The sequence below is a fragment of the Monodon monoceros genome, unplaced genomic scaffold (assembly GCF_005190385.1).
Source record: "Monodon monoceros isolate NGI ecotype Baffin Bay Population unplaced genomic scaffold, NGI_Narwhal_1 Super_Scaffold_12, whole genome shotgun sequence".
Lineage (NCBI taxonomy): Eukaryota > Metazoa > Chordata > Mammalia > Artiodactyla > Monodontidae > Monodon > Monodon monoceros.
Genome location: NW_021703768.1, coordinates 151,342,631 through 151,363,562, shown reverse-complemented (window position 1 = coordinate 151,363,562; position 20,932 = coordinate 151,342,631). Strand labels below are relative to the sequence as shown.

At 47.1% G+C, this 20,932-nt stretch overlaps 1 protein-coding gene across 1 annotated transcript; it reads left to right on the top strand.

Moving 5' to 3' along the window:
* Positions 1-86: 86 nt before the first annotated feature.
* LMAN2 (lectin, mannose binding 2) lies at positions 87-19,694 on the top strand. The gene is made up of 8 exons (XM_029218768.1): positions 87-496; positions 667-785; positions 13,492-13,609; positions 14,439-14,518; positions 14,662-14,823; positions 14,913-15,027; positions 17,727-17,846; positions 19,008-19,694. Exons 1-8 carry the CDS (start codon positions 280-282, stop codon positions 19,166-19,168), a joined length of 1,092 nt encoding a protein of 363 aa, XP_029074601.1. The 5' UTR covers positions 87-279; the 3' UTR covers positions 19,169-19,694.
* The last annotated feature ends 1,238 nt before the right edge of the window (positions 19,695-20,932 follow it).

Below are 20,932 nucleotides of genomic sequence, written 5' to 3'. Positions count from 1 at the left end.
AAGCCGAAAGTGCTGTTCCATGATTGGTTGCTGCTCTTGTCGCTCATAAGAACCCATTGCTGAGGCTGGCTGACAGGTACCTCGCAGCCGCCAAGGCACTCGACCAGGATGGGAGGCTGCTCAGCAAATACAGCCGCCGTCTCCACGGCAGCGAGGCTTTACTTTTGCTGGCAGTTCCCAGGTGACACTAGGGTTGGAGGGCTTTCCGGCCGGAGGCTATTAGATGGAACACCCGGAAGGCGGAAGTCCTAAGACGGAAGTGGTCGAGAGGAACGGAGAATGGCGGCGGCGGCGGCGGCGGTGGCGGCGGCAGGCTGGGTTTGGCGCTGGGGCTGGGGCCGGCGATGCCCGGGGAGGCCTGGGCTTCCCGGCCCCGGCCCTGGCCCTACTACACTTCTACTTTTTCTCCTGTTTCTGGGGCCGGTGGCTGCCGATATAACTGACGGCAACAGTGAACACCTCAAACGGGAACATTCGCTCATCAAGCCCTACCACGGTGAGGCCTGGGGCGGGAATGAGTTCAGGGTGAGGGCGAGGCTGGATGGGGTTGGGGAAGGGGTGCCTTTTATTCTGGTCAGAGCAGTTCTGTGGGCTCCCTGCCTCTGGCAAAGCGAGTCCTGGCCTGGCCTTTTACGCACCTGTCTGTGCCCGTGTCTCTGCCCACAGGGGTCGGTTCCAGCTCCACGCTCCTCTGGGACTTCCAAGGCAGCACAATGCTCACGAGCCAGTACGTGCGTCTGACTCCTGACGAGCGCAGCAAAGAGGGCTCTATCTGGAACCACCTGGTGAGTGGTTCCCAAGAGGCTAGGCAGAGCATTAAGTAAGCCACTGCAGTCAGCAGCCTAGACCTGAGCTTAGTTTGAAGGCCGCCCTTCCCTCCTCCGCCCCCTTCCCCATCTTGGTCACACCCGCCAGTAATAACAGGTAATGACAATTGAAGTAACCATGTGTAAGGAGCTGTGCTTGACATTTCGTACACTCTTCTTACTTCATTCCTTCAAAAGCCATGTGAAGTAACTGATGTTATCTCTGTTTCACTGACTAAAAAGCTAAGACTCAGAGTTGAAAGTGCCTTCCCCAAAATCACATAGCCAGTAAGTAGTGGGGCTGTCATCTGCCTGAACTGAACCCTCTCATTAGTGGGATAAATGGAACGAGTGGGGTCTTCATTGGGTATTTTTTGTGTGTTAGGCACTGACTTTAACGTACCTTATCGCACTTAATTCTCAAACAGACTGATGTAGATGGCTATCCTGAGTCTTTGCAGAGCTAACAGACAGCGAATGGCATAAACAACGTTTAAACTCTGATCTGTCTCATTTCCAAGCCCAGCAATTTATTTGCTACACTTGACCCAGCCTGGACAGTGGAGGAACCCCTTAGAAATACTTGCAGACTCAGTCCCCTTCCTTAGTGCTTGATTGAGGGTCTAGTCATCAGTGGACTCATGGGCAGTTTAGTTTCTGTGACCTTTGCTGCAGAGGTTAGGGAGCCTCAGGTGTCACTGGTGTGTCATATATAAGCAGTGGCCAAGATCAGCTGCTGCACAGACTCCACACCAAGGAAGGTCAGGAAAGGGGTGAAAGGGGAATAATTGGGGGCAGAATGTATTCCTTCCTCACCCTGCCTGATCCCAACCGTTCCCATGGCCTAAGCTGTTGGCGAGTGTCCTAGTTTTCTTTGTTACCCTGCTCTTTGGTCCCTTCTGGATGACGTCCCCATTTAGTTCTGAGAGCCCACACTGTCCTTGTGTTGCCTCATCTGCCTGTTACCTCAGCTCCACCTCTCCTTCCAGCTAGGGGCATCTGGGGATACTTTGTTTAGCTTTCACTCTGATCCTCAGAGCCTGGGGACTCCTGTGAAGGGATAAACATGCATTATGTCTGCACAGTCCGGCCCCTAGTGCCTGACATTTCCAGTCATTCGCTCTGTTAATTTTGTTCCAGCCTCTCTGGCTACCTTCTTGCCTCAGGACCTTTGCACTTGTTCCCTCTGTCTGGGACACTGTCTCCAGTCTCTTCATGCTTGCTTGGTTTCTTCTTATCTGTTAAGTCTCAGCTCGAGTGCCACCCACTCAGAGGGTACTTCATTAACTATTTCCCCCGGAGTCACATTCTGTCACATTTTTCTGTCATATAAATTTTAAAAAAAATTTTATTTTATATTAGAATATAGTTGATTTACAATGTTGTGTTAGTTTTAGGTGTACAGCAAAGTGATTCATTTATACATATATCCATTCTTTTTTCAGATTCTTTTCCCATAGAGGTTATTACAGAATATTAAGTAGAGTCCCCTGTGCTATACAGTAGGTCCTTGTTGTTTATTTTATATACAGTAGTGTGTATTTGTTAATCCCAAACTCCTAATTTATCCCTCCCCCACGTTTCCCCTTTGGTAACCATAAGTTTGTTTTCAAAGTCTGTGAGTCTGTTTCTGTTTTGTAAATAAGTTCATTTGTATCTTTTTTTTTTTTTTACATTTCACATAGAAGTGATATCATATGATGTTTGTCTTTCTCTGTCTGACTTACTTCACTTAGTGTGGTAATCTCTAGGTCTCTCCATGTTGCTGCAAATGGCATTATTTCATTCTTTTTTATGGCTGAGTAATATTCCATTGTATATATGTACCACATTTTCTTTATCCATGTCAGTGGACATCTAGGTTGCTACCATGTCTTCACTATTTTAAATAGTGCTTCAGTGAACTTTGGGGTGCATGTATCTTTTCAAATTAGAATTTTGTCTGGGTATATGCCCAGTAGTGGGATTGCTGGATCATATGGTAGTTCTATTTTTATTTTTTTAAGGAACCTGCATACTGTTCTCCATAGTGGTTGTACCAGTTTACATCCCCACCAACAGTGTAGGAGAGTTTCCTTTTCTCCACACCCTCTCCAGCATTTACTGTTTATAGACTTCTTTTTTTAATAGTTATTTATTTGGTTGTGCTGGGTCTTTTAGTTGTGGCATGAGAACTCTTAGTTGCGGCATGCATGTGGGATCTAGTTCCCCTGACCAGTGATTGAATCCAGGCCCCCTGCATTGGGATCATGGAGTCTTAACCACTGCGCCACCAGGGAAGTCCCTGTAGACTTTCTGATGATGGCCATTCTGACTGGTGTGAGATGATACCTCATTGTAGTTTTTTTATCCTTAGGTAGCTTTTTATTATATCATCATTCAAAGGAGCGTATGATAAGAGAGCAGTGGTATAAAGTGCTAAAGAAGATCAGGAGAGAGTTGACTTGTTGACTTCAGGCTGGGGTGAACATGGCTTCACAAAAGAGGTAGCCCATGAGCAGAAGTAGGTTTCTTCTTTCTCGAGAAACCAGAACCCCTTTTGCTTTCTCCCACAAAACATCCATTCAGAATACTATTCTTTGCCAAAAGATAAAATTTTGAAGTCATCTGAGGCCATCAAGGAATTACATAACAAAAATCATGATAGGTTTCCAACTTTCTTCAACATGCAGGGTTACCTGCTCCTTCGTGGAAGCTAGAATAGTGGTGGCTGTGGTCTCGGGTTCCATGCCTGGGCCAGTGGAGGCAGCTTCCTGATGGGTCTGTGGTTGCCTCTCCTCCACCAATGAGGCCTGCTCAGGAGCTGGCATTCCTCTTTCCAGGTTAGGCAGCGGCCATTGTCACCCTGGGGATCAGGAACATCAGCTCCAGGGGTCGCCTCTGCGGCACCCCAAAAAATTTAAAGAGTGCCGCAGCCGAGCGGCTGCCTGCCTTTCCTTCTCCCACCCGCTCCCTACCCGGAAGTGGCTCTCCTCCCCAACCCCCGCCCACCCGGCAGCGGTGGTGGCCAACTTGCCCCTCTACCCTTGCCCGTGGTGCCACCCCAGAGCCCCCTCTACTGCTCAGAGGCCGCTGCCACCCACCTAGCCGCCTGCCTGCCTGCTCAGCCACCCCCTCATTCTAGTGTTGATGTGCACTTCTCTAATAATCAGTGATGTTGAGCAGCTTTTCATGTGCTTTTTGGCCATCTGTATGTCTTCTTTGGAGAATCGTCTATTTAGATCTTCTGCCCATTTTTTGATTGTATTGTTTGTTTTTGATATTGAGCTGCGTGATCTGTTTGTATACTTTGGAGATTAATCCCTTGTCCATTGCTTTGTTTGCAAATGTTTTCTCCCATTCTGTGGATTGTCTTTTTGTTTTGTTTATGGTTTCCTTTGCTGTGCAAAAGCTTTTAAGTTTAATTAGGTCCCATGTATTTTCAGATAACTTTTTCTTTTGCCCTCACTGTGTGGCATGCAGGATGTTAGTTCCCCAACCAGGGATCAAACCCGGGCCTCCTGCAGTGGAAGCGTGGTGTCCCAGCCACTGGACCGCCAGGGAAGTCCCCATGTTTTCTGATAACTTTTAAAAATTATAATGTAGCCTTATATTTTTCAAGGAAGTGAGTTCAGCATAACATTAAAAAAAAATTTTTTTTTAAATGAGGTACAAATAGTGCTGGAACTGCTAGAAATTGGTTCAGTCCCAAGTAACTTAATTATGGTTGGAGGTAGTTGGTGGTTGGCAGTGTCACAGGCTGAGAGAATTCTGCACTTGCCTTCATCAAGTTTTTCAGTCTGGAATATAATTGTGCTGTCTTTCTTCCCCCGCCTCCCGTTCAGTGGAATCTAAATATTGCAATTTGAGATCCACTCTTTTATTTATTTATTTATTTTTGGTATCTTTATTGGAGTATAATTGCTTTACAATGTTGTTAGTTGCTGCTGTATAAGAAAGTGAATCAGCTATATGTATACATATATCCCCATATCCCCTCCCTCTTGAGCCTCCCTCCCACCCTCCCTATCCCACCCCCTAGGTTGTCACAAAGCACCAAGCTGGTCTCCCTGTGCTGGGCAGCAGCTTTCCACTAGCCGTTCATTTTACATTTGGTAGTGTATATATGTCAATGCTACTCTCTCACTTCCTCCCAGCTTCCCCTTCCCGCCCTGTGTCCTCAAGTCCATTCTCTACATCTGTGTCTTTATTCCTGCCCTGCCACTAGGTTCATCAGTACTGTTTTTTTAGATTCCGTATATATGTGTTAGCATACGGTATTTGTTTTTCTCTTTCTGACTTATTTCACTCTGTATGACAGACTCTAGGTCCATCCACCTCATTACAAATAACTCAGTTTCGTTCCTTTTTATGGCTGAATAATATGCCATTGTATATATGTGCCACATCTTTATCCATTCATCTGTCAATGGACACTTAGATTGCTTCCATGTCCTGACTATTGTAAATAGTGCTGCAATGAACATTGTGGTACATGACTCTTTTTGAATTATGGTTTTCTCTGGGTATATGCCCAGTAGTGGGATTGCTGGGTCATATGGTAATTCTATTTTTAGTTTGTTAAAGAACCTCCATACTGTTCTCCATAGTGGCTGTATAATTTACATTCCCACCAACAGTGCAGGAGGGTTCCCTTTTGAGTTCCACTTGAATAAGCCCAAATTGTACATCATTTTTAAAAATTGAACTTGTATTTTCATTTTATTTCCCACACAGAATTTTAACTTAATGCAGTATATTTAATGCTTGAAAATTTTACTGATTAGCCTATCATGTACCTCTGCAAATAAAATAAGTGTAATAATTGAAGCTTTTAACCTTGTTGGGACCTTGAAATTAAGTTTTAATATTTTCTTTGGGATTATTATAATTATCATTGGTATACAATTGATCAAAAGAAATGCCTTACACAATTACACAATTTTTGAATAATTATTACACAAAGTAAACATTTATTGAAATGCATCTCATCCAGCTGTCATCTCCCCACGCCTGTTTGGATGGATGTCATTGGCAGAATGAGAAGCTTTAGCGTGACTTCTGCTTTTTGTTCTTATCTGTGTGAATGCTGAGAACTTGTGTTTGCTTAAATAGTAGATGGAGATGCAGGGAGTTTTGTTATAGCAGGGTCACTCAATGTTTTGAACTTCTTTGGTTTATAAACCCTAAATCATGTAGTGATCTTTCATCAAAAATTTTAACAGTGTATCAGCTGACTGTTAGATTAGCTCTGCCTTGATGTGGATAGACCTAGAGACTGTCATACAGAGTGAAGTAAGTCAGAAAGAGAAAAACAAATATCGTATAATGCTTATATGTGGAATCTAGAAAAATGGTACAGATGAACTTATTTGCAAAGCAGAGTCACAGATGTAGAGAACAAACTTATGGGAGATTGGGATTGACATATATGCACTACTACAGACAATATAAAATAGATAACTAATGAGAACCTACTGTATAGCACAGTGGTCTATGGTGACCTAAATGGGAAGGAAATCCAAAAAAGAGTGGATATATGTATACGTATAACTGATTCACTTTGCTATACAGCAGAAACTAACACAACATTGTAAAGCAACTATACTCCAATTAAAAAAAGAAAAGGATTAGGTCTGCCTTTCACTTTATTGCAAGTCAAGACACAGAAACTACCTAACTGTAAAATGGTCTGTGACCGCCAATGATTGATTCTGATTTAGTTGGCCTGGGGGAGGGCCAGGGCATTAAGATTTCTGAGCTCCCCATGTGGCTCAGCTGTGCGGCCAGGATGGAAAACCATGGCCATGTCATATTCTGCCCTCAAAATCAACTTCTACATCAGTTCTAGCCCGTACCTCATCTGCTTAAAATCCTTCTTTATGTTGTCTGTATCACAGTATTCTGTCTGATGATCTGCAGTCTTACCTGCAGTACACAGAGACTTTCTAAGGCCGGGATAGTCTTGGAGGTCTAGGTCTAGGTCTAGGTCTTCTAGGTCCTCAAGTTCCATGTGTACTCTTTCCTGAAACTGATCTCCCTGCAAACATGCCAGGGACAGGAGGGGAGGTTTTCCTTTCCCACCTTCCAGTGCATCGTTGCCCTTCTCAGAGGCACACCTCCCACCAGCTTGGGGTCTTATTCTCAGTGCATTGTTCCCAGCCATAGAAAACTCCTGGGCACCAAAGAGCCCATTTGAAATCTTAGTTTCTGGGCTGACTTTTGTGTATGTGAGATATGTTTTTAAGTTTTTTCAAATACATGAGGGCTTTTCTAGTTATCTTTATTTTTTAAGTTATTGATATCTAGTTTAATTTCATCGTGGTCAAGGAACAGTTTCTGTGATTTCAATCCTTGGAGGTCTGTTGAGACTTGCAAATGGTCCTTCGAATGATCAGGATTTTGGGGAAACATTCCATGTGTGTTTCTGAAGGATGTGGATTCTTTACTGCTTGAGTGAAATGTGCCATTTAGATCCTTAGGTCATGTTTGCTGATTGGGTTCAAATCTCTATATCTTTCTGACATTTTTGCTTGTTTTTATCAGTTATTAGGAGAGGTGTATTAAAATGCCTGTGTATGGATTTGTCTTTATCTTTGTAGTCTGTCAGTTTCTGCTTTATATATTTTGAGACCAAAATTTTCCTGAAAAATGGAGTCTTTTGTTCTTAAGAAGAGTCCCCTTCTAAACTTTGTTATTGGCATAGCTGCACAAGCTTGCTTTTGCTTAGTTTTTGCATGCAATATCTTTTTCTATCCTTTTCTTTTTCCCACTTCTTTATGTTTTAGAGTTGTCTCCTGTAAACAGCATAAAATTAGGCTTTTGGGCGGTTATTCATTTATTTTTATTGTGGTAAAATACAATAACATAAAATTTACCATTTAACCTTTTATTGTTTTTTACTTTTAAATACTTTAATTTTTTAAACCATTGTCTTCAGTACAATACTCAATGGCATTGGGACAGTTTTTTTAAATGTAATGGTCACCACAAAGGATGCAAGAATATACAATGGGGAAAAGACAGTCTCTTCAGCAAGTGGTGTTGGGAAAGTTAGACAGCTGCCATACAGCTGCAGTCAATGAAGTTAGAACACACCCTCACACCATGTACAAAAATAAACTCAAAATGGCTTAAAGACTTAAATATAAGACATGACACCATAAAATTCCTAGAAGAAAACATAGGCAAAACATTCTCTGACATAAATCCTACCAATATTTCCTTAGGTCAGTCTCCCAAGGCAATAGAAATAAAAGCAAAAATAAACAAATGGGACCTGGTCAAACTTATAAGCTTTTGCACAGCAAAGGAAACCATAAACAAAATGAAAAGAAACCTATGGACTGGGAGAAAGTATTTGCAAATGATGCGACCGACAAGGGCTTAATTTCCAAAATATACAAACAGCTCATACAATTCAATAACAAAAAAAAACCCCAACCCAATCAAAAAATGAGCAGAGGGCTTCCCTGGTGGCGCAGTGGTTGAGAGTCCGCCTGCCAATGTAGGGGACGTGGGTTTGTGCCCCGGTCTGGGAAGATCCCACATGCCGCGGAGTGGCTAGGCCCGTGAGCCATGGCCGCTGAGCCTGCGCGTCCAGAGCCTATGCTCCGCAACGGGAGAGGCCACAACAGTGAGAGGCCTGCGTACCGCAAAAAAAAACCCAGCAGAAAACCTAAATAGACATTTCTCCAAAGAAGACATACAGATGGCCAATAGGCACATGAAAAGATGCTCATCATCTCTGATTATTAGAGAAATGCAAATCAAAACTGCAATGAGGTACCACCTCACACCGGTCAGAATGGCCATCATTAAAAAGTCTACAAATAATAAATGCTGGAGAGGGTGTGGAGAAAAGGGAACCCTCTTACACTGTTGGTGGGAATGTAAATTGGTGCGGCCAGTATAGAGATTCCTCAAAAAACTAAAAATAGATTTTCCATATGATCTGGCAATCCCATTCCTGGGCATATATCCAGACAAAACTCTAATTTGAAAAGGTACATGCACTCCAGTGTTCATTGCAGTACTATTTACAATAGCCAAGACACGGAAACAACCTAAATGTCCATCGACAGATGAATGGATAAGGGTGTGGATATAGAATGGAATATTACTCAGCTACAAAAAAGAAGGAAGTAATGCCATTTGCAGCAACATGGATGGACCTAGAGATGATCATACTAAGTGAAGCAAGTCAGACAGAGAAAAATAAATACATCAATTATATGTAGAATCTAAAATATGACACAAATGAACATATTTATGAAACAGAAAGAGACTCACCGATATAGAGAACAGACTTGTGGTTGCCAAGGGGGAAGAGGGTGGGGGAGGGAAGGATTGGGAGTTTGGGATTAGCAGATGCAAACTATTATATATAGGATGGATAAACGACAAGGTCCTACTGTACAGCACAGGGAACTATATTCAATATCCTATGATAATCCATAATGGAAAATAATATGAAAAAGAATATATATATCTGTATAACTGAGTCACTTTGCTGTACAGCAGAAATTAACATTGTAAATCAATCTTCAATATTTAAAAAAATGTAAATACTGTAAAAAATGTAAATACTTTGATTACTGTAAATATGTATCTGCATGAAAAAGAAAATAAAATTTCTCAAAATATTTTTATTGTAACATAGCATGACATAAAAGTTACCATCTTAACCACTTTTCTTTTTATAATTAAAAAAAATCTATTTATTTATTTTCGGTGGCATTGGGTCGTTGTTGCTGCGCATGGCTTTCTCGGCGAGCAGGGGCTACTCTTCATTGTGGTGCGCGGGTTTCTCATTGCCGTGGCTTCTCTTGTTGCGGTGCACAGGCTCTAGGCATGCGGGCTTCAGTAGTTGTAGCGTGCAGGCTTCAGTAGTTACAGCTCACGGGCTTCAGTATTTGTGGCACGCAGCCTCAGTAGTTGTGGCTCGCGGGCTCTAGAGCTCAGGCTCAGTAGTTGTGGTGCACGGGCTTAGTTGCTCCGCAGTATGTGGGATCTTCCCGGACCAGGGCATGAACCTGTGTCCCCTGCATTGGCAGGCAGATTCTTAACCACTGCACCACCAGGGAAGTCCCTTAACCACTTTCAAGTGTACAGTTTAGTGGCATTAAGTACATTGACCTTGTTGTGCAACCATCACCACCATCTATCTCCAGAACTTTTTCATCATCCCAAGCTGAAACTGTACTCATTAAACACTAACTCCCCGTTCCCTGCCTCCCCACAGCCCCTGGTAACCACTATTCTACTTTCTGTTTCTGAATTTGACTCTTCTAGGTACCTCACATAAATGGAATCATAGAATATTTGTCTATATCTGGCTTATTTCACTTAGCATAATATCTGCAAGGTTCATCCGTGTTGTAGCATGTGTTAGTACTTCATTCCTTTTTATGGCTAAATAACATTCCTCTGTGTGTGTGTGTGTGTGTGTGTGTGCGCGCGCGCGCGCACGCACACACCACATTTTGTTTATCCATTCATCTGTTGGTGGACACTGGGTGGTTTCCACCTTTTGGCTATTGTGAACAGTGTTGCTACATACATGGGTGGACGTAGGTGGCTGTTTTCACTTTTTTTTGGTAAATACCTAGGAAGTGGAATTGCTGGGTCATATGGTAACTCTTTGTTTAACTTTTTGAGGACCACCAAACTGGTTTCCATAGCAACCACACCATTTTACATTCTCACCAGCAGTGCATCAGGGTTCCAGTTTCTCCACATCTTTACAATACTTATTTTCCTTTTTTTTTTTAAAATTTATTTATTGTTGGTTGTGTTGGGTCTTCGTTTTTGTGCGAGGGCTTTCTCTAGTTGCAGTGAGCAGGGGCCACTCTTCATTGCAGTGCACGGGACTCTCACTGTCGGAGCCTCTCTTGTTGTGGAGCACAGGCTCCAGACATGCAGGCTCAGCAGTTGTGGCTCACGGGCCCAGTTGCCCCGTGGCATGTGGGATCCTCCCAGACCAGGTCTCGAGCCTGCGTCCCCTCCATTGGCAGGCAGACTCTCAACCACTGCGCCACCAGGGAAGCCCTTTCCAGTTTTTTGATGATAGCCATCCGAATGGGTGTAGAGTGGTATCTTGTGGTTTTGATTTGCATTTCTCTAATGACTAATGATGTTGAGCGTCTTTTCATGTGCTTATTAGCCATTTGTATATATTCTTCTATGAAAAAATGTGTATCCAAGTCCTTTGCCCATTTTTGAATTGGGTTTTTTGTTGAGTTTCAGGAGTTTTCTATATATTCTGGACATTATCTATTATGATTTGGAAATATATTCTCTCAGTCTGTGGATTGTTTTTTCATTCTCTTCATGTTCTTTGACGTATAAAAGGTTTTAATTTTGATGAAGTCCAATTTGATTTTTTTGTTGTCTGTGCTTTGGTGTAATATCTAGAAAATTATTGCTAAATCTGGTGTTGTGAAGATTTTCCCCCGTTGTTTTTTCTAAAGAGTTTTGTAGTTTTAGCTCTTAAGTCTTTGATCTGTTATTTATTTTTAAAATTAAACTTTTTATTTTGAGATAATTATAGATTCACATGGAGTTGTAAGAAAAAATACAGAGATTAAGAGGTACAGACTTCCAGTTATAAAATAAATAAGTCGTGGGGATGTAATGTACAGTATAGGGAATGTGGTCAATAATATTACAGTAACTTTCTATGGTGACAGATAGTTACTAGACTTATTGTGGTGATCAATTCGTAATGTATATAAATATCAATCCCTGTGTGGTGCACCTGAAACTAATATTGTATATGAACTGTACTTCATTAAAAAAAAGAAGAAGAAAAAATAATACAGGGAGATCATGTGTACCCTTACCAGCATTTAGTCTATCTACATTTAGTAAAATTACTGATATGTTTATTTGGGTTTAATCTGCCATCTTACTATTCACTTTCTGTTTGTACTGACTGTTCTCTGTTCATTCTTCTCTCAGGTCTTGCCTTCTTTTGGGTTGGCTAATTTTTATTACACTTTTACTCTTCTATTAGGTTGAAAGTTCTGTGCTTATTTCCCAATATTTTAATGGTTTCTCTGGAGTTTAAAGCACACATAATGTTTTACCAAAGCCTAATGATAACGCATACTTCTAACTCCTTCCAGGACAATGCAAGGCTTTTAGAGCACTTTAACTCTTTTTACCCCGTTGTTATTAATCTTTCTGTTTTAACTCACACAAAGCATTATTGTTTTATGCAGTCAAATATTTATTTAGATTTTTAGACTCACATCTACTTTAGTCATTGTTCTTCATTCCTTCGTGAATCTCTGACTTTACGTCTGGATCCGGATCACTTTTCTTCTCCCTGAAGAATGAAAGATAACTTTTTTCTTTTTTTAAATGAATTTATTTATTTATTTTTGGCTGCATTGGGTCTTTGTTGCTGTGTGCGGGCTTTCTTTAGTTACGGCGAGCGGGGGCTACTCTTTGTTGCAGTGCGCAGGCTTCTCATTGCGGTGGCTTCTCTTGTTGCGGAGCACGGGCTAGGTGCGTGGGCTTCAGTAGTTGTGGCTCATGGGCTCAGTGGTTGTGGCTTGTGGGCTCTAGAGCACAGGCTCAGTAGTTATGGCGCACAGGCTTAGTTGCTCCGTGACACGTGGGATCTTCCCGGACCAGGGCTTGAACCCGTGTCCCCTGCATTGGCAGGCGGATTCTTAACCACTGCGCCACTAGGGAAGCCCCTGTGTTTGCAAGATTTTTTTTGCTGAAATGTGAGGCTTGGGTGAGTCTGTTTAGTCTAATTTCAGGGATTGTGAGGACTCATAGCTGAGCTACAATCCCTGGGAGGCCTTTCTCATTCATTCTTACTTTTCCGTTGCAGTTTTTGTCGTCTCAGTCCAAAGCAAGACTGGTTCACCAGGCCTTCCATCCCCTCAGCAGGTCTTGGACTTAGATTCCGTGCCCATATGTCCTTGAGACCTGGTTCTTATCACCTCACAGTTGCGCCCTCCAGAATCTTCAGGGTCTCCCAGAGCCAATGAACTGTCAAGAACTGGGAGGGCTGACTTCACACTGTGTCAGGCTGTAGTGCAGGTGCCTGCAAACCCTTTGTTCTCAGGGGCCAGGTCTCCTCACCTGGGCTCCTGGTGCCCAGGCCCAGAACAGTGAATCTGGTAAATCAGTGATGCACAAGCCAGATCACCCACAGTGGGACATAGGGTTTTTATTTTTCATTTGAGTTTTTTCTAATTACAGAAGTAATATGTTCAATGCAGAAGATTCAGACATAGAAAGTAGACATTCCCCTCCCAGAGTTAGCTTTCATTAATGTTGGTTCATATTTCTTTCAGTTCCTTCTTTCTCTACACATATGCTAATTTCTTTCTTTTTCAAAAATGAGCACATAATGCTGATACTGTTTTGCAACTTATCTTTCCTCTCTTAGTATCTTTAATATCTTGATCTTGAACTGTAAGTGCTTATGGAACTCCCTCATTCTGTTAAAAAGCTGCCTCAGCAGCCTTGGGATACTCTGTGGCCTCCCACTCCTGACCTGGGAGGCCCAGCAGCCCCTTTCTCCCTGCTGAGAATGCTGGGGGGTCTGTTGGTCAGTGACACTCATGACCCTGCTGCCTGGCCCTGTTCTGAGTGTCATCTCGGTGCAGGGTCTGTGCCGGGTCACCTCCATCTGGCAGACAAGCTGGGGAGCTCTGAACAGCCCTCTCTGCTCTCCCTCTAGCCTTGCTTCCTCAAGGACTGGGAGATGCACGTTCACTTCAAAGTCCATGGCGCAGGGAAGAAGAATCTCCATGGTGATGGCATTGCCTTGTGGTATACCCGGGACCGCCTGGTGCCAGGTAGGGTGGCGCTCGCACAGGTGGGACCTGTGCGTCTGTGGCCAAGGATCCTCCACTCTGCACCCCTTGTTAGGGCGCTGCTGCTCCTCTTTGAGGAAACCTGGGACCTGGGGGCAACTGAAGGGAGCGTTCTTTTAGAAGATGACCCTGTGGCTCAACTCTGTGCCCCATTGTGGCCTGGTGTTCTACACCAGCTAAGAATGGTTTTACCATTCTACCATTTTATTTTATTTTATTTTATTTATTTATTTAGGCTGTGCCGGGTCTTAGTTGCAGCACGGGGGATCTTTAGTTGCAGCATGTGGACTTCTTAGTTGTGGCGTGCATGCAGGTTCTAGTTCCCCAACCAGGGATCGAACCTGGGCCCCCTGCATTGAGAGCACGGAGTCTTACCCACTGGACCACCAGGGAAGTCCCTCTACCATTTTAAAAAGGATAAAACAAGGAAGACTGTGTGACAGAGACCATCTGTGGCCCACAAAGTCTAAAATGTTTGCTGTCTGGCCTTGGACAGAAGGGTTAAGGGATGGTTCTTACTGCAATGGCCACCTGTTTTTCACAGGTTGGGTATCCCCTTGTCACCTGACACCTCAGAGCACATAGGCAGGTGCTGTTCCTTCACAGTTCAGGCTTCAAACTTGAGTCCTCTCTGCCACACCCCTGAGACCACCCTCCAGTCCCCCACCCCACCCCCACTTAAAGATCCCTTCTCTTTCCTGGGAGAATGACCACAGATTAACCCACCCATGCTGGCATTACTTTGTCCTTCAGGTATCCATGGGACAACTCCAGTTTCTCCCGTTACAGGAGCATCTCCTTCTAATTCCAGGGCCTGTGTTTGGAAGCAAAGACAACTTCCATGGCTTAGCCATCTTCCTGGACACGTATCCCAATGATGAGACCACAGAGGTAGGCCCCTGCTCTCCTGCAGAGCAGAACGGGACTTCTCCCTGGTCCCTGCATGAGAGGAGCCTCCAGGGATCAGGGTGGTGGGTGCCCTGCGGCCTCCCACGGGCTGGGCTGGCCTCAGAGTAACCCGTGTCTTGTTTCAGCGCGTGTTTCCGTACATCTCCGTGATGGTGAACAATGGCTCCCTGTCCTACGACCACAGCAAGGATGGCCGCTGGACCGAGCTGGCAGGCTGCACGGCTGACTTCCGCAACCGCGATCACGACACTTTCCTGGCCGTGCGCTACTCCCGGGGTCGCCTGACGGTGAGCGGGCGGGAGGGGCGGCTCTGGGGGGGCTTGGGAAGGTGGGCAGGCCGGCCCCAGGCTGCCCTTGACCTGCTGGTCGGCCGCAGGTGATGACTGACCTGGAGGACAAGAACGAGTGGAAGAACTGCATTGACATCACGGGCGTGCGCCTGCCCACTGGCTACTACTTTGGAGCCTCAGCCGGCACCGGCGACCTGTCTGGTGAGTGTGTGGGCTGAGCGAGGTGTGAAGTCTCAGTCTGACGTTCCCTGGTATTTTGGGAGCTTGTGACACAGCCAGTCCCTTTCCTTCTGACCTTCCTTCATTTGATTCCACGCTTGCCTGGTTTTCTTCCTCCTCTTCCCATATCCATGAGCAGTCCCTCAGCCGCCATCTCTCTCTGTCCTCTAGGGGCTGGGGTGCTTTGAATCTGGATGCAGTGGACCCCCAGATTTCCATCTCCAGACCTGTGTCACCAGCATCCTGCTCAGCATCTCCGCCTGGTGCCAAGCAGGCCTCTCAGCCTTCACACACCCACAGCCAGAGATAGAAAAGAACCTCTGTCCTTGTAGTTGCTCAGGTCAAAACACCTTGGTATCATTCTGGTCTCTGCATTTTCTCTCACACGCCACCTCTCATCCGTTGGCTGGTCCTGCTGGCTTTGTCTTCTCCCTGCCTCAGACCACTTTTCTCCCTTCCTTTACTGCTGGCAGGTCTGGGCCACCATCCTCCCTCACTTGGACAACCACAGGAGCTTCCTGAGGGTCCCTCCTCCCACGCCAGCCCCAACAGTTTCTCCCAGCACAGCAGCAGAGCTGCTCCTCCCACCTCCCTCCCAGTGGCACACTGCCAAGCCTGTGTGCTGCCTTCCCACCCCCTTCCCTCTGGCTCATCCTCCCTGCTCCCTGGTGACACTGCCCCTAGCCACTCTTCAGACCCACCCCTGCCCTCCTGCCTTGGGCCTTTGTGCTTGCATCTCTCCCTTGGCTTCTCCAGGTCTCGCCCAGATGTCACTTCCTCAGTGGGCCTGTCCCTGATTCCCTCATTTAAAGTCGCATACACACATCCCAGTCCCCTGCACACTTCCCATCACCTTTCCTAGCTTTATCTTTCTTCATAGCACTTAACCATCCTGGAATCTGCCATGTAATTTATTTCATTATCTGTGTCCCCCTCACTGAATTGTAAGCTCCACAGAGTCAGGGCTCTGTCTTGTTTGGCTCACGGTGCGTGCTGTAAGCATTGGGATGCTGCCTGCCTACACAGGCCTCTTGGGGCCACCAGGCCTGGGTGGCACTTGATGGTGGCCTTTGGCCTTGGTCCTTAGTCCCTTCTCAAGGCCCTTGGGAGGCACCAAGCCTGGGGCTGGCTCCTGCCTACCAGAGCTAGGAAGCATTGTGGAGAACCAGTCAGAGGCTTGTTTATTGTCAGGATAGGTGTTTCCAGGGCCTGTGAGCCAGCACCGTTCAGGAGCCTGCCCTTCACCATGCAAATATCTGGGTCCACCCTGTCCCAGTGTCTATTTTGCGGGGCGGGGGGGGGGGGTTTGTTTTAAAGTTTTTAATGTGGAAATTCCACTAAATACCCATAGGAGGGGAGGTGGTCTAATAAGCCCCTTGTTGCTGTTAACCAGCTTCAGTAATTACCAGCTCATGGCCCGTCTTGTTCCATCTGTGGATTCACTTCAGCCCTCCTCTGGGTTACTTGGAATTCCATCTGACAGTGTTTCAGCAGGTGTCATGAGAAGGTTCTGGGAACAGAGCCAGATCTGCGGCAGGTGGATATTCTCTAAGGCTGTTTAGAGAGGCCCCGGGAAGGGCAATGGAGGGAGCCATGCACACAGTAGTGTCCAACCATTAGTTGGAGGGTTGTGCACGCCAGCCTCCTGTCAGGCATCGCATGCATAAAGGCACGTGGTGTGTTCTTAGATAGGTAGCGGTCTCTTTCCCATTTTATACACCTGGGACCATTGGGCATTTGGGAGTTGAAGGGATCTTGTCAAGTTCATGCACCCAGGGAACGGCAGAGCTCAGATGGGACCTACCTGATGCCTGACTCCAGAGTCCATGCTTGTCCCTGGGCTTCCAGGGGCTGTGCATACTGGTGTCAGGTGTGGCTGGGCTCTGCCCAATCCGGCCACGGGGGTCCTTGCTCTTTAGGCTCTCCCTTTTCTGGACCTTTCCTCAGATTCTAGTCAGTTAGCTGAGCTGATAGCTGGAGTCAGGTCCTTGACCGGGACCCTTGTCTTGGTTCGGAGCCTCAACCTCCCCATCTCAAAAATGGGTTGATCAGTTATTGTCAGTGTCATTTAGAGGTTCTCTCCTGCCCATACTAGTTGGACCCAGGCCTTTCTCAAGTCTCCTCAGGTACAGTCGCTTACTGTGTGTCTGGCCGAGCTTTCAGCTGGCTGCCAAGTCGTTCGTCCGCATTCTGTATTTGGGTCTCTGTGACAGGAATGTCTGGGGGCTGCCTGCCCTTGGGAGGATCAGGCTTCTCAACTAGTCATAGAACAATGTGTGGGTCCTTATCTGGTTCTGTTTCCAAAGACATACTATCTGCAAGCAGTACGCCTGTGCCTTGTCTGTACTTTCTCATTTATATGCCTTGATAACCATGCAAGATGGAGATTACCACCTGCATTTACAAATGAGGAAACTGAGCCTCACAGAGGACAGCAGAGCCAGGATTAGACCCAATGATCTTGATTGTAAAACTCCTACTTTTTCCTGTCCGCTCTGCCTCCTTCCAGGTTTCTTGTTGCTGAGTTCTGGAGGTGTTCCAGCCCCTGGAATGCTGCCTGCTGGGGGCTGCTGGGTTCTCCCCAGGGAACCTGGCCACTTTATGTGGTGGTGGGGGTGGTCGTTGGGCCACGTGCGCCGAAGCGTCTTCAGGCCCCTTAGAAGCTAACTCTCATCCTGCAGACAATCATGACATCATCTCCATGAAGCTGTTCCAGCTGATGGTGGAGCACACGCCTGACGAGGAGAACATTGACTGGACCAAGATCGAGCCCAGCGTCAACTTGCTCAAGTCGCCCAAAGGTATGCACTTGCAGCCGCTCCCGGTGGGGTCTGGGCCGGCTCGGGCAAGTGCCCGGGGTCCATCTGCCCTTCCCTGGTCCAGCCAGGCCCTTGGATCAGCAAATAGTGCTCATGAGCAGGTGTGTGGGCACCTGGTGTCTGCATCCTCCTGCACTCAGTGCTGGGATAACGGCCAGTGAAGCCAGAGGGGCTGTTTGTTGGTGTGGGTGGTGCGTGGGGCACTCTGATACCTCAGTGCGCGGCTTCAGTGAACGGCGTGGAAGCAGGTCCTGTGACTGCTGGGAGAGCTGATCCTCAGGTTTCCTCAGCTAGAAAGAGGTAAAAAGGCAAGATGTGAACTTGAGTTTTGGCAAAACCCCAAGCCTGAGTTCTTCCCAGGGTACTAGTCAGCCACCACTTCGTCCTCATGGAGCAAGGGTTCTCGTGCGGGAAGTGAGGCCCCTGTGTGTGTGTGTGTGTGGCGAAATCTATCCCAGGAGCCCCAAAGTTGTGCATGTGGGCCCAGCAGGTGATAGAGCACCAGTGGAACCCAACATTTTATGTGACATCTCACTTTTCTAAGATTCAAGTTGCTTTTAAATGTTTTGGGGGCCAAACAAATCCTGCCATAGACCAGTTTTGCGACCTTTGGCTGAAGGCTTTCTGCTGCCGAGGGTTTCCGGACGCATCATCTGCTCTAGCCCCCCCAGCAGCCCCACGCAGCTGGCCAAGCAGGGCTTAAAGGGTCAAAGCAGAAGGATGGGGGTTGGGGGTCGGGGCCCTGGGAGAAACCGAACGCACCCAGATGGGATTGAGGGCAGCCTGTGGCCGGGGACCTCAGACCACTGCATTGGGCTGGGAGTGGGCTTGTGAAAGCAGGTCCTGGGCCTGCCTCAGGCAGACTCAGGCTGTCAAGGAGACCCCAGGAGTCCAGTGTTCACCAGTTCCTTGTAGCAGAAAGCACCTCAGCCTGGATCCCTGGGAGCCTTGATCCCTGGGAACCTTGGTCCCAGTGAGGTTGGACAATCTCTGTGCATGCCCCTGCCCCTCACTGGTGCGGTGTGAGCAGGCCACAGCTGACGCCTCTAGGGTGGGTGTGGGGGCCTAAATGGGCTGTCGCCCTGCTCCCCCATCTCCTGGGAGCCCGTCCGGCCTCTCATTCCCCCCTCTCTCCTCCCTCAGACAACGTGGACGACCCGACGGGGAACTTCCGCAGCGGGCCCCTGACGGGGTGGCGGGTATTCCTGCTGCTGCTCTGCGCCCTCCTGGGCATCATCGTGTGTGCCGTGGTGGGGGCCGTGGTGTTTCAGAAGAGGCAGGAGCGGAACAAGCGTTTCTACTGAGCAGCGGGCGCTCGGCTTGGGGAAGGGCCCTGGCGCTAATGTGAACTTTTTTTTTTAACTAGGATTATAAAAGAAAAATAAGATGACCTTATTTCTTAACCACTTCAAAGAAATAATTAAAGAAGTATTTTCGTACATTTTGCTTCTTGCCCAGTGGGGACAGGCTTCAGGGCTGGGGAAAAGGGTTTGACATCCCCACAGCTGGGTGCAGAGGCCCTTGCCCTATGCCAGCCTCTCAGGAGCAGGGGGTCTGTGCCTGGTGCTGGGTCGAGACCCCCGCAGGTGGCTGTTGAACACTGGAGGCCCCCAGACCACACTGGGGTGGGCACCTGAGGACATGAGCAGTGATCTTGTTCTGTGCTGTGTGGTGTGTGTGACAGAAGAGGAGGCCAGCTGGGGAGCCTGGGCCTTCCTGTTCACCCTCTGAGCTTCTTTCCAAGGCAGACCCTTGGGGGAGGCTGGAGGAGCAGTTTGGTGGGGCCCATAGTGTGACGGTTTGCTAAATAAAGTGAAATAACCAACCTCAGCTGTGTGGCTGTCCTAAGAGACTTGCTTTTCTTTTCTTCAAATGACATCCAGCTGGCCACGCTTTACAGCTCCTAGCCTCGTCCCCTCAGGCCTGCGGCACAGCCCCGAGAGGCAGGCGCTGTGGTCCCCATTTCCCAGGTAGGGAATCACAGCTCTTGCAGGTCAAGCAAAACGTGCCCAGTGTCACACAGCTGGTGGCGTCATGGACGCGGGGCCTGCGCCATCTCCATGTTCCCTGGGCCTCTGTGTGAAAGGATCTGGTGAGGTAAAGATGTGGTTCCCATGTGGTGGGTGCGACCTCCACCCAGGGGAGCTCTAGGGGCTCCGGATGATCTGGAAGGGATTGTGGGTGCAGGAGGGCAGGTTGGGGTCAGCAGTGGTGTTCCCACTGGTGCCATGAAGGGTCAAAGGCGGTTCAGGGAGTGAAGAAAGCCCACAGTGGAGAGTGCCATGTGTGGCAGCCTCTGAGGCTCTCCCCGCGGTGCAGCTGACTGCTGCGTCCAGTCCTCCCCTGACCCCCTGCCCGCCATGGGACAGGGCCTCCATCCAGTCCAGCGTCTTCCCACTCACAGTTAAACAACATTTCAGCCATCACTAACTTCTTCATCATGTTCCTTCTCCACAAAAAGAGTCATGGGATGGCCAATAAATTGAGAGTTTCTTTTTTTTTTGGCTGTGCCCCGAGGCATGTAGGCATGTAGGATCTTAGTTCCCTGGCCAGGGATCGAACCTGTGCCCCCTACAGTGGACATGTGAAGTCTTAACCACTGGACCACCAGGGAAGTCCCTGAGAGTGTTTCTTCATGATCTCCTTTATTCTTCTTTCCTCCAAGGACTTGGTTTGGTCTTCTTTCAGATACAGAATAATCTTTCTTCTACAGCCCATAGGTTTGCCTGTGTCAGTCCTAACCAGATGGTCCTTCTACAGAAGGCTCTAGGCATACTGCTCAATGTGTTTGGTGATAAAGACCACTTTCAGCAACCAAATAGGCAGAATAAAACTCGACACCAAACTGGTCAGTCACAGGGAGGCTTTGCACCAGCCTGCAAAGCCTCCATGAATGCTTTGGTCCCAGACTTGGTGATAGCACCAAGGGTATTGATCAAATCATCCTTGGTCATCCCTGTTTTGGTACCCACAATAGTGAGGGTTGGATCTTACTTGTCTGGAATGAGATTAATGTGCAGCTGTTTCCCAGAGTCTAGTTTACTGGGACCTGTCAAGCTTTCATATCA

Excerpts from the sequence above, each read along its gene's own strand:
- LMAN2 (XM_029218768.1), top strand. The coding sequence starts at position 280 with ATGGCGGCGGCGGCGGCGGCGGTGGCGGCGGCAGGCTGGGTTTGGCGC. Across the intron at positions 14,824-14,912 it reads ACTCCCGGGGTCGCCTGACG|GTGATGACTGACCTGGAGGA; the intron begins GTGAGCGGGCGG and ends GGTCGGCCGCAG. Across the intron at positions 15,028-17,726 it reads CGGCACCGGCGACCTGTCTG|ACAATCATGACATCATCTCC; the intron begins GTGAGTGTGTGG and ends CTCATCCTGCAG.